Consider the following 13,844-nt stretch of genomic DNA (forward strand, 5'->3'; position numbering starts at 1 on the left):
TTTAAAGAATATCAGACAAATGATCCACCCAAAATGAATGTTCCTCAAATGCCCTTATATCAGTAACATGACAAATTCTACTAAAAAAAAGAGCAGAATTTTGTGTGGTCCTATGTACTTGTTTATATACCCTGTATAGCATACAGGGAGGTGAGTGGATGGATAATAAACCAATCATTTCTGCAAACCCTACACAAAGCACATAAATTAAATAGTTAATAATTGAATTTAACAAATAATGTATTTTTCCAAGGAAATCACTTGATGAATTCCCAACTTTACTAAAAAATAAAACTTTTGAAAAATTTACTGGAGATTGATGTGACTCACCTGTAGCATGTTCTGCATGATGTGGTACAGGATGTAAGGAGGGGGGTAGAGATGGGTAGAGACTGATGACCCTATACATGATAGAGCATCCATCCAATGATTCTCTTCAATGTTTGCTTCTATGGAGTTACAGATGGTAGCTGGGAATGGTCTCGATGGACAATCGTCACTAGCACACTGGGCGAGAAGAAAAACAAACATACAAATAAATAAATAAATAAATAAAATGAATGAATGGAAAAAATAAGTAAAATAAATAAATGGAAGAGAACAAGAGTGTAAAAGGTTACCAGTATTAATACAATGGCATAGGACATGAAAATCAGCAGTGCTTTGTCACAAATGTACTTAGATTGATTCTCAACAACAGGTAGTCAAAACCTGTACCATCTATAAAGGGAAGGGGCAATACGCCCCTCCGGCCTATGTGATTTACAAAGAGTCTGGGCTATGTAGGGTTAACAAAGATGGTGCCTCTTCTCTACACAAAACTTTCATTTAATATTTATCTACTGTAACAAAGCCTGTGTGTTGTAAAAAATAGCGAAGGGGCACATTACCACAAAACAAAACTTAACCCTATCTAGGCCAGGTATTCTGGGAGATCATATGGCCGGGGGGGGGGGGGGGGGGGGCCTGAGTCTTGATCGCGCCGAAAATTGGCTCGCAGGTTGTCTGAGACATAATCTACAAAATTGTATATCAATTTATTTCATGCAAATTGCTATTAATTGATTATGCTGTAAAGCGCTTTGACCCATTCTGGCAAAAGCGTTAAATAAAAATTTGCTATTATTATGCTAATTTATGTGTAATTAGTATGCAAAATATTACTTTTTCCCTAACTCCATAAATAAAGTTCCAAATGTTCAAATTTTTGGTATAGAAACTCTTTGTGAAAAAATTTGCGATATCAGATCAATTTCTCATGTTTTACATTGTTTTTTTTCTCGCAATTTCTTATGTTTTTCATTGTTTTTTTTTATGAACTTTGTCGGGGACTCTTTTGCGATTATAAACAGCATAAAATTCATCCATTTAAACCAGCAAAATTGAAAAGAATCATACATTTACAATTTTCGGTAAAAAACTCAATTTGCATTGACTTTGTAAACGAAATCACGTTTTAGCAATTTTGGGTCTGACATGCACTTACAAAATATTGAGTAATTTGGAAACTGCATACCCAGGCGGCGCAAAATTGGTCACAAAAGATGCGCAAGACTTGAAAGTAAACAGCAAGTAGGCGGCGTGGTAAGGAAAATTGGTGCAGCGAAAATATTGCGCGGATTGTTAAGGGGAGGGCCCTTAATACCCCAAACATTACCAAAGTTCATTGACACTAAATGACCTTTGACCTTGGTCATGTGACCTGAAACTCGCACAGGATGTCCAGGGATACTTGATTGTCCAAGTTTCATGAACTAGATCCATAAATCCATATGAGTTATGATGACAATTTCACAAATACCCCCAACAAAGCCAAAGTTTGTTGACCCTAAGTGACCTTTGACCTTGGTCATGTGACCTGAAACTACGGCAGGATCTCCAGTGATACAACATTACCCTTATGTCTAAATTCCATGAACTAGGTCCATATACTTTTTAAGTTATGATGACATTCCAAAAACTTAACCTTGGTTAAGATTTCAATGTTGACGCCGCCGCCGTCGGAAAAGTGGCGCCTATACTGTAGTCTCACTCTGCTATGCAGGTGAGAAAAAAAATTCCTCTCTCTTACCTGGAATGTTTTCTTGGGTCTTGGAATTAACATGGTGTAAGGTACTAGAGGCAGATGCTGAGATGATAGCTAGAAAAAGGAAAAGGACAAAACAAAATAAAATATGGTAGGTATACAGTAAATCACTGTTTCCAAACTTGACATATGAGATGCATATTTTTTTGCAGCTAATATTGATTTCTGAAGATAATGAAGCAATAAATAATTATATAATCAAGTAATATAAATTTTCAATTGCTATAGCGAATATCACTATATATAGTCATACTTTGACTTTACATAATTTTCTGTAAGAGAACGTCTCTGTCATTTACAAAGCTGCCATTGCATTAGCATGATGATTAACCAGTCTTAACTTATAGCAAGATCAATGATTTCTATGAAAATTTGGCTTGGAAGGAGAAATCAATCTGTAAAATGTAAATGTAGTACAATTCAATTTAGATGATATGTCAGTATTGCTTTCTTTCATGGGGTAGTATAATTATTCTGATTTTCAGTTACTTTTTCAGTTATTTCAGTACTTTTCCACATTTTCTAACATACCTTTCTCTTTTTCAATATCTGCAGTGCCTCTCTCAGTTGATTTGGGGAAAAGTGAAGCTTCCTTTTAACACCTCTCCCTGGATCACTCATGGTGGTTTCTTCAGCGATGCTTGTCGTTGATCCAGGAGTTTCCCTTTCTCCTTCTTGAAGGTTGGTTTGTTTCTCTCTTGATTTGGTATGTGGTGTCGGCTTCATGAATGTGCCTATCTGCGGAGTCTTATTAGCTACTGTATAGGGTGGAATCCGTAAAGCAGGAATGTCATAGCCTGTCTAAAGTATTGGTTAAGGGTAGGCCTGAAACGAATGTCATTTTTACCAATTACATTACTTCCTGAAATAACTGAATGATTTTATTTTTCTTCCGGAATCGCGTCTTTCAAAATCACAACTTTGACCTTCCCAATAGAGAGACCTGAAATGCAGAAACTCTATGGCAAAGGAAGCTGTTAGAAAATTAGACCTCAATGTGGTTTCATTTACTGAACATAAAGTCACGAATATTGTCTATTTTTCACAAAGGAAAGTAGGTTTAATGTTCCCCCTCCTCTTTGATTCTTATGTCAACAGAAACTATATGTTATGAGATTAAAACTTTCAGTTTATTGTTCCATAGAAAAAAATACCTCCTAAATCAATACTTGCATTATGCATCCCTCCAAGTGCACCCCGCATATAAATGAATCAGCCCACATCAGTGTAGACACTTGAAGTCTAAAGTCCAATTACGGCTGTCTCTATGTTTTGTAAACAACTCATTCATGTATATTGTTGGATTCTATGTGTCAGTGTTATTCCACACATAGCTGGTGCCAAGGTATTTCAGCAAAGGGGGCGAGACACCTACTTGTAACAGTAATCATATAATTTTCTTCATGGATTGCTAGTTACTTAAACGACCTCCTATTTTCATTTTGATAATACTTCAGTCATTTTTCTTCTTATTTATTTCTTATATTCCCATTTTTTTCCACTACTCTAAAAATATAAACCTCCCCCCCCCCCCAGACCTGCCAACCTCTGGGAATTAAAAATTGTATTCTGTGATAAAAAAAACTGTATTTTCCCCCAAAAGTGTATTTCATAACAAAATGTGTGGTGCACTCGCTAATCGCGGCGCTCAAGCTGCATGCAAGCTAAAATGCGCACTGCTCTTGCAGATGAAAAAAAAAACATTGAAACATGTGTATATCTCACCCTGGTTTTACAAAAATTATTGAAAAAAAACAACAAGTTCCCAAAATTACATTGATATAATAACCATATTTGTGTAAGTTTTATGAAATAGAGACATATAGAGATGATTTTTCTCAATATATTACGATATTGTAAAAAAAAATGTATTTTGTAAAGAAACAAGTGGAATGCCTCTGGCTATCTCACCTGCATCACGCAATTCAATATAGCAGCAGTGCTGACTTTGAAAACTACTATAAAATAATTATTCACAAAAAACACCATTCATATAATGATACAATACTACGTTCATTGATATTTGACCTTGATCATGTGACCTAAAACTTGTCAGTGATACTTGATTACCCCTATATCCACATTTTATACACTATTTCTATAAACTTTGAAAGTTATGACAGTAATCTAATAATTACCTCTAAAATGGCCAAAGTTCAATGACCTTAAATGACATTTGACTGGTCATGTGACCTGAAACTCGCATGAGATGTTCAGTGATACTTGATGACTCTTATGTCTAAGTTTTAAGAACTAGACCAATATACTTACAATTATCATGGTAATTCAACAAATACTCCCAACATGGCCAAAATCCATTGACCATGGTCATGTGACCTGAAACTCGCACAAGATGTTCAGTGATACTTGGTTACTCTTATGTAAACGTTTTATGAACTAGACCAATACACTTACAGAGATATGATTGTAATTCAACAAATACTCCCAACATGGCCAAAGTTCATTGACCTTAAATGACCTTTGACCTTGGTCATGTGACCTGAAACTCAGACGGGATGTTCAAAGATACTTGATTACTCTTATGTCCAAGTTTCATGAATCAGATCCATAAACTTCAAAGTTATGATGGTAATTTAACAGATACCCCTAATTTGGCCAAAGTTCATTGACCTTAAATGACCTTTGACCTTGGTCATGTGACCTGAAACTCAGACGGGATGTTCAAAGATACTTGATTACTCTTATGTCCAAGTTTCATGAATCAGATCCATAAACTTCAAAGTTATGATGGTAATTCAACAGATACCCCATTCTGGCCAAAGTTCATTGACCTTTGACCTCGGCCATGTGACCTGAAATGCGCACATGATGTTCAGTGATACTTGATTACTCTTATGTCCAAGTTTCATGAATCAGATCTATAAACTTCAAAGTTATGATGGTAATTCAACAGATACCCCTAATTTGGCCAAAGTTCATTGACCCTAAAAGACCTTTGACCTTCATCATGTGACCTGAAACTTACACAGGATGTTCAGTGATACTTGATTACTATTATGTCCAAGTTTCATGAATCAGATCTATAAACTTTCAAAGTTATGGTAATTCGACAGATACCCCCAATTTGGCCAAAGTTCATTGACCCTAAATGACCTTTGACCTTGGTCATGTGACGTGAAACTCAAGTAGGATGTTCAGTAATACTTGATTAACCTTATGTCCAAGTTTCATGAACTAGGTCCATATATTTTCTAAGTTATGATGACATTTCAAAAACTTAACCTTAGGTTAAGATTTTGATGTTGATTCCCCAACATGGTCTAAGTTCATTGACCCTAAATGATCTTCGACCTTAGTCATGTGACCTGAAACTCAGGCAGAATGTTCAGTAATACTTGATTAACCTTATGGCCAAGTTTCATGAACTAGGTCCATAATATACTTTCTGAGTTATGCTGTCATTTCAAAAACTTAATCTTCGGTTAAGATTTGGTGTTGACGCCACCGCAGCCGTCGGAAAAGCGGCGCCTATAGTCTCACTCTGCTATGCAGGTGAGACAAAAACTTACTGCCGTATTTTGGTTGCAAAAACGTACTAAATACGTCAAAAACGTACTGGTTGGCAGGTCTGCCCCCCCTCCCCCTCATCCCGACTAGTGGCACCATCTCAGATGCTACACACAGTACTTCAAAATATTAATTGCGAAATATACTTCATTTTGAAATAATGTTAAAAATTACAAATTTGTATGATCATTTGAATCTATTATCAGGTTTATAATTGAAGACTAGTTGAAATCAGGCATGTATTAGGTGACCTTCCTCGTGTTGGAATTTTATTTTGAGGCCCTTGGAAAATTGGTGTCTGGACCATGGATTTACAACCTTTCATTGCAAATAGTGTGTGTGTGAGTGGGGGGTAATATGGATTGCTTTGATCTGAAAAATGAAAGTATTCAGTATTCAATGATTTGAATTCTCCTGGCTCTCACCCCCTCTCTCTATTTCTCTCCTACACAATAATGAACTTAAACAAAAAATAATGGAAAAATGGGGGGGTTCGATCTATTTCTGAAGTTGGTGACACGACATTTGCTCCTGCAACAATTGCTCTGGGCTTAATTTTGTCTAAGATGTAGGGTTAGGGTTGCTGCAACCAGTTGCAATAGGTATTTATGTTAGTTTAGGGTTAGGTTTAGGGTAAGGTATCGTGTCAAACCCAGGGTTGAAGCCTTTGGATTAGTGTGTGGAATTTAGAGCGGAGCAATTTTCGCCGGAGCATATGTCATGGAACCATGAAGTCATAACCTTTCTTGATAATTGGAACGAATGTCACCTGACTGTAGAGTATTTGAGTTATCTCAAATGTCTAATTGGGATCTGCCGCACATTCGAGCAGTATAAATTTTGCTAATCAATTAGTGATCGGCACCAAGCCATTCCAACCATTCAATCAATTAATCTTTATTCCTAGTAAAGGGTCAATAATTTAAATAATATTTGAATCACCTAACACAACAAGGGGGGCGGTGTTCCCCCCCCCCTCCCACTCATAGCCCAGTCCATTTAGGATGCTATTTTGAAGAATTGATGTTACTTGCAGTGACTGCAAAGCTAAATGTGGTCGATTTCGACTGGAAAATAGGTTATCACAATATCATGAGGAATGCTGGATAATTCATGGGGCTGGCTGCATATCAGGTCACATGAATTAGACTAGGCCTGGGACTTTCGGGTATTTTTGTTTTCGGGTACCCGTGGCAATTATCGGGCGGGTACCCGAAATTCATGTCGCATGAAATATGACTGGTGGAAAAATTTCATAGGTGACATCATCCAGCAACTGCGCCGCAAGCAAACTTATGAATGAAAATATAGTAAGCATGCGCAGTGCAAGCCTCCCGTGCCCCACGCAGTATTCAATCAAAACAAGTCTGCAATACTCTGTCACCTCGTACCAAAATCGACCTAGAATTCCACTTTCCTATATTTCATATTAATTATGAAAGGTATTTTGGAGGATCCGTTTTCTTACTGATATCACACAGGTAAGCAAATTTTGATTACTTCTTGCTTTTCCGTCAAAATCTTACGAAGTAGCGTCGATATTACATCGTGTTCGTGAGTTTGTAGAATCTATCACTACATGCACAAAGTCAAATGATTTCCGGGTAGTTTCGGAGCGCTGAATATGCCAGCCAATCATGATCGGGTTACCATAAGGCATATCGCTTATCAGAACCGCAATGCATCACGGGATCGAAAGGGGGGCCGTTAGCGCAGAGCTAGCTAACGGCCCCCTTTTTTATCCCACGATGCATTGCGATTCTGATTAGCGATAAACCTTATTGTCGGTTTAAGATGAACTGAAATTGGTAACACGAACGTGGTTGGCTGGCGCTTTGTAGGCTCAAGCTGCAATTAAGAAACATGGCGACGATCGAACGATCTCAGTCACATCATCACTTGAAAAACTTGTACGTTTATGGATATTTCGAGGTTAATTGGTGAGATTCAAAATGAGACTTGTGTACTTTTGTGATGAATTATGTCTTACACTATGCACTACGCAAACACGTTATTGGTAAGCAATTTTCGGGTATCGGGTATTGATTTTTCTACCCGGGTACCCGAGGCTTCCGGGCGGGACCCATGTACCCGGGTTTTAGTCCCAGCCCTAAATTAGACCATGTACATAGACTAGAATATATATTTGAAAATGGTTTAGTGCTATATACCGCCAGCCTTCTTTGTACTAACTGTAGACACAACCACATCTCCTTGTCTTTTGGTTTGTGTTGGAGTCATCAATGTGCTGGATACTTGTAACTTGGCAATGTCGGGTGACTCCTGAGATTGAAAAATAGACCAATCACAAAGATAAAGCTTTCTGGAGAGCTATTAATATTCATGTTCAAGTATTTCATAGGTCTCATGTTCCCTTTCAACTGCACAATATATTCAATAATAAGAGCATGTGATACTTATATAGTGAATTTCAAATAACTAAATAATTACAAAAGAGATGCCAACCTGATCAAGAACATTTCAGTATTTTAAAGACTGAAAATCAGTATTTTGGTAAGAAAATCAGTATTTCACAGAAATACCATAGGACAACACATAAATGGAAAATTTAGAAATCAGTATTTGCATGAAACTACCAGTATTCTTTCTCATTTTTCAGTAACTATTACTGAAAACCAGTACTACTAGTACTGTTACGACCTGCATTCTAAACTGTTTTTCCCCCTTTCCCATGCAACTTTTCTTTATTTACAGTGCGTATCAAAAAAAAAAAAGTTTACACTTAGAAAAGATCCTGTAAAATTATATATTTGTAATATCCTGAAGATTGTTCCATGTTTTAACATTGGTACAGATCCATTTAAGCAAATGACGTTATAACTGTCGATAAATATTTCCGCTTGAGTGAGCACCACTTACTTTTGAAAAGTTAGTGAAAAACGATTTGCGCAGAACTTTGAAATAGTTATGCGAATAAAAGTAGACCTTAATCATGAAGAACACGTGGAATTTAGCAGTAAAATTGATTTGAAGATATCTTTTACCTTTTTTTAACTTGTTTCCTGGCCCAAAACACTTCGAATAGTGCATTGCGCCCCACCCCACTCCCCCACACACCGAGGCCATCGTGATGATATTTGCTTTACACTGAGCTGTGATTTACATGAAATGGCTTCGGCTTGATTTTCATATTGTTAATCATTGTCAAGCTGGGGAAAAGTGTTGAGAAACAAGTATTAAATGAAAATGAAATGTAAGCCAAATTTAAATGATAAAAACTTAGTGAGAAAAATGCTGGAGATGTCTGATGTAAACTTTTGTTCAGATTCAGTTATGTCCTCAGATCCAGCTGGCACAAAAAGGGTAAAGGTTGTGCTTACTAAGTGTTGAAATTTCAATTTCAGTGGCAAAATTTGTTACAAAACGCTTGAACTTATCAATTGACTGAAAGTGCAAGGGAAATGTAAGAGAAATGTTTCGCAGGGTAAGTTTGATTACGCCCTTTCCCCTTGACACCGCGTGAAAACAAGCATTTCTGCAAAAACAGATTTCTGTGAGCTTTACAAAAATGGACAGTGCTCACTCAAGTGTAACATTCTGTCAAAACTTTTATTTTCATTGGATAGATGAGACCCAAACCCAAGATCATACGTGAAAAAATTACCCACATGTTGTATATTTTTTAATTTCTTAGGGCTTTTTCAAAGTGTAAACTTTTTTTTGATACGCACTGTAGATGAAAAAGTTCAATATGAGATAATCTCTTTAAAGGTAATAGCAATTATTCACAAGGGATATCTTCACTTAGAAAGAATTTTTGACTTCCAAAAATTTTACACATCGTATGACCTTAATAAACTCTCCCTTGATGACGATAACATTAAGGAATGCACAATAGAGCTCTAAAACTAAACTTATCTTGGAGTCTAAGGCAAAAGATTTCATTTAAACTTTTAAAAGTCTAGCAATTATATAATTGCACAATGTAGCTGAAGTAACTAGGTGATAACCAGACTTACCCTCATTTCATATTATCACTATCTATAGGCACTAGCTATTTCTGTTAGTATTTGTGCATGTTTTCAAGTTAAAAACTGATTGAATACATGAAATGGTCACTCACCTGAAAGAGATGTTCAGCAATGAATTCTGGTAGGACACAGGGGACCTCTCTAGCTTCCAGACACTTGACATGCTCCTCATAGCACTTGTCAACGATGACATGGGTCACTAAGGAAGCTATTCTAGCAGGGTCTTTGATTGGGAAGGTCACGGTGAAACACTGCCCTCCACCTGCTTCAAGAACTCTGAAGGATTGGAGAAAGGGAAAGTTTCTTGAAGATCTTTATCAGTGATTTTCCCCGACAGATAAAAATCCTTGCACCTTATTGGCTGAGAGCAAATTAATTGGTGCAAAATCACTGAAAAGCTCTTAAAGAAATACTCCCCACACTTACTGTTTTATTATTCAAACAAGGGAAATGCAAATTTACTTTTCAAGATTACAAACTTTGGGGTCTCAAGCTTTCAATACACTATAATTGTGCTTGCATACACTGGTTCACAAAGGGTCACTGAAGAATTCCATATATTTGCTTCTATGTATTGCATCGGGTAGCTGTTGTAGAGACTTGCTGCATGCAACCGCAGCAGCCTGACAGGGAATGGTAACTAGCTGTACTGCTCTGGTGCCCTCAAAAAGAGAGCAATAGGTCACTTAACTACATCTCACTCTAAAGTATGAACACAAATGAAATGTGATGCACCTCTTCCTCAACATAATAGAGTGAGAGTGATTTAAATGATTTTAAGTTTCCTTAATAGAAAATGCTTATACAACATGATCTCTGACTACTTTTCCACAATGCCGAACCTTTTATAAACCGCTTCTCTATTCTTTTGATTGGTGACATGCAGAAGCACTTTCCAATTGTGGAAGGCTCCTTGGCCAGTAGCAGCAACCTTCTTCCTCCATCTACTTGGAGCTTTCAGGAGACCTGGCAGGACATTCTCCCATGAAATGTCGCGCTCGCCCCACTCGTACTTTGATTCCTCCAGCCATCTGCCCTTGATAGAACTTTCTGTGATGAACTCCGGTTTCAGAACCCATTTTCCTGCCATATGCAAAGAAATATTCCAAACATTTCAGTGACCTGGTAACGTCAATCTTTAAGGATAACAATGTGATTGGCTTTGAGTCATACAACACTGCCTATGACCTCATGACCCCAAATCTAGACAGATTAACATCACTCCAATATGCATACATGAACCAGGATTGAAGTTCATCCCTAAATTGGTCCAGGTGTCGGGAGAACTAAATATTTCAATGTACATTTACTTTTGTGATTCTTGGTCTTGCCTTCATACCCTACAAGCAAATCAGACCACTTTCACTTGGAACAGTCTAACTTTGTCCTTTTAAATGGTTCTTTGGTTATCACAATAACGAAAATGGGATGGACAGACAACCCAAATATATGCCTTCGACAACCATCTATAGTAAGCAGAGGCATACAAAAATTTGTATGGTTGTTGTGTCAATGTGTCAATAAGCTATTTAGAAGGACAAGTGCCATCCTAACTCAGAGCTCTCACTATACAAGAAAAACTAGTGGGGCAAAGCTACTCCTCAAACATAAAAAATAAGTGTTAAATGGTATGTGGACCAACTTTTGTGCATGTGATTCCGGTATTCACCACGTTATCTAGTCCACAAAATGACTTTCTAGCTAGTCTAGAGAGTAAAATATGCAAAAACAAATATTTGATTCATTGCATGGATGGTCTTTTTGTAGTCTGGTTTCCTCATTCCTTTTAGAAAATTATGATTTATTACTTCAGAATTCAGATTCATGGACCAAGAACCAGTGGGCTACTCTTTTTCTTAAAATAAAGAATGAGAGCAGCAAATAAATGTCTATTCAAACAAAAGTAACAAAAGTGGGGCAAGCCCTACTAGTAATCTTCACTTAATCAGGGCCCATGGTACCTCTAATTTTGATTAGTTGTTCAGAATCTTAGAGTTACCAAACAATTAAATGGCTGAGTTATCATGCTAGCACCAACATTTCTGCATTAGCCCCCCCCCCCCCTAAAAAAAAAAAAAAAAAAAAATCTAGAGCCGGCAATTTACCTCCTGCAATGCCACAGAGAAACTTCTCACTTCTGATCGGTCTGTAGCTGATAACATGTGTGCATCGACTAACATAGGTCTAAAAAAAAAGAGAAATAAAATTCTAGAACTGTCAGCTTGATAACACAGTTAAATGTACTGGAAAATTGAAAAGTTAGGAAGCTCTCAGTCACTCAGTGTCTCACAAGACGTAATTCATGGGAAAATTTTATCAGATTTATGAATCATAGTATTTTAAAACTAATGGAGTGTTGGCTCACTTGCTGTCTGCAACCCAGCTTTTGTTGAGTCTAAGCAACATTCAAATATCAATACATACTCCAAAAGTCTATAGACATCACTTTGTCAAAAGAAATACTTCATTTATGATCCATTCCTCATTATGAATCTTGGGAAATGAGCAAAAATTGTCCAAACATTGCCAAGTAAATGAAGTAATGTGATTTTAGCAGGTAGCATACATGACAATTACCTTGCAAATACGTGTATCAACCGTAGATAGTTATACCGATGTTTTTTACCTGACTGCTAAGAAAGCACGAATGACTGTGAGCAACCAACCAGGGGACCAGCGGCTTAAGGTCCTCTCCGAGGGACCTGGTAATGAGGATAAATGCCTTACCAAAGGGCACTAGCGCACCACTTGGGAATCGAACCCGGGTCACCGGAATCCGAAACCCCCGCTCTACCGACTGAGCTATCGCGCCTCCTCAAAAGCTTCATCCATTTAACATGATAAAATGATCACAACAAAAAGACCAATGCCATTGGATAACTAAATTGGGTATTTCCAGTTGCCTATCAGACTTCAGGTCTTGGCAAATTGAAAATGCACAATAGTGTTGTTCAAACTTGGCCTGGCTGGATGCCATTTTTACAATTACAGTCATTATTTGTTAGAATCTGAAAAAAAAATTCAAATTCAAAATAAGATCAATATAATTTCATCACACTTAAACAACCTAGTTTTAGTCATTAAAGACATCTCTGTTTGATCATGTGAGTTCAGAGTCGATCCTGACTAGAATCTACATACCATTTCATTTTTGGTGCGTCCTCCTAAAGCTCGAATCTTTGTCATAAGCTCCTTCTTCTCCCTCTCCTCCTTGAACCCAGATAACAAAAATTCACAGTGGGCTCCTGATGATGCTGCAATAGCTCTTCTTGTTTGATCTCCTCCACCATGTCTACCAGATCGGGTGACCTTTGACCTAGCCGAGTCTTTCGTCTCCATCGTGTTTCTCACAGAATCAACTGTAGACTAGGCCTAGGTCTATTTACTCTATAACAAATACTGCAAACCTTTTACAAAATACTGCAAATTATCCTCCACATGAAACTTTTAAAGTCACCACACCAGGCTCTGCATTAAAGGCCCCTTTCCTGTTTCCTCTCACCCTCATTCCTCAATCTAGTCTTACTCTTACTTAGCTCAGCCTAAATGTCAATGATCAAAATGACTCAAATATGTCTGTATGTCCCAGTGTCACAAAAACTCCACTCCATTACTCATTAGGTCTATGTTATGTTAATTATAACGCTAGTTACCCATGGAGCTCCATGCACTTACAGACCTGCGCGGTGCATTAATCATCATTATGATTATCTCTCACTTTGTCTTTGTTGAGTTCTGTTGAACGCCTTGTTGTCTGTTGAAGTTGTTGCGAATTGCATCTAGGCTGGGCTGTTGGGACTTGCAAGTTGCATCTAAATTGGTGAATGTCTGACTCTGAATGACATTTAGACCTCCAAAAATTAGCTAACTTTTAAGTACCGTAAAATAGTTACAGTAAAAGACACTGTTAATGTTACAATACGACCAAATCTGATGCTCTCTCTGGACTGTCTGGTCGAGTAGGAATCATACTACATATTGATAGTACCAGTACCAAAGCGCCCGTGCGCAGGCTAGGCACGGCCCATAGGCACGGCCACTGCATGCATGCACGTATTGTACCGTACCGTACTACCACCAGCGGCTGCTGGCACAGTCGGCTCGCTGCCCGGCCGTTTCCCCGATCAAAGTTGGCGCGGGGAATTCCGGAAAACGCGCGGGTACTTTCATCATAAAGAACAATCAATTACTTAGGAGGGCCTAATAATTAAAAAATAATAATTATAAATAAGATATTA

General features: G+C 37.6%; 1 protein-coding gene across 2 annotated transcripts in view; it reads right to left on the reverse strand.

Moving 5' to 3' along the window:
• LOC129254706 (SMC5-SMC6 complex localization factor protein 1-like) overlaps nucleotides 1-13,743 on the reverse strand; it is a 29,305-nt gene extending 15,562 nt beyond the window's left edge. For both annotated transcript variants that reach the window (XM_064111056.1, XM_064111049.1), the window contains exons 1-8: nucleotides 12,748-13,743; nucleotides 11,712-11,790; nucleotides 10,449-10,689; nucleotides 9,699-9,882; nucleotides 7,786-7,897; nucleotides 2,618-2,844; nucleotides 2,072-2,140; nucleotides 331-507 (exon numbers count right to left, since the gene is read on the reverse strand). In XM_064111056.1, coding sequence (XP_063967126.1) covers nucleotides 331-507; nucleotides 2,072-2,140; nucleotides 2,618-2,844; nucleotides 7,786-7,897; nucleotides 9,699-9,882; nucleotides 10,449-10,689; nucleotides 11,712-11,790; nucleotides 12,748-12,945 — 1,287 coding nt within the window. In that variant the 5' untranslated portion in view covers nucleotides 12,946-13,743. The remainder of the gene's footprint in view (nucleotides 1-330; nucleotides 508-2,071; nucleotides 2,141-2,617; nucleotides 2,845-7,785; nucleotides 7,898-9,698; nucleotides 9,883-10,448; nucleotides 10,690-11,711; nucleotides 11,791-12,747) is intronic.
• Between the last annotated feature and the right edge of the window lie 101 nt (nucleotides 13,744-13,844).

This window comes from Lytechinus pictus, chromosome 2 (genome assembly GCF_037042905.1).
Source record: "Lytechinus pictus isolate F3 Inbred chromosome 2, Lp3.0, whole genome shotgun sequence".
Taxonomy (NCBI): domain Eukaryota; kingdom Metazoa; phylum Echinodermata; class Echinoidea; order Temnopleuroida; family Toxopneustidae; genus Lytechinus; species Lytechinus pictus.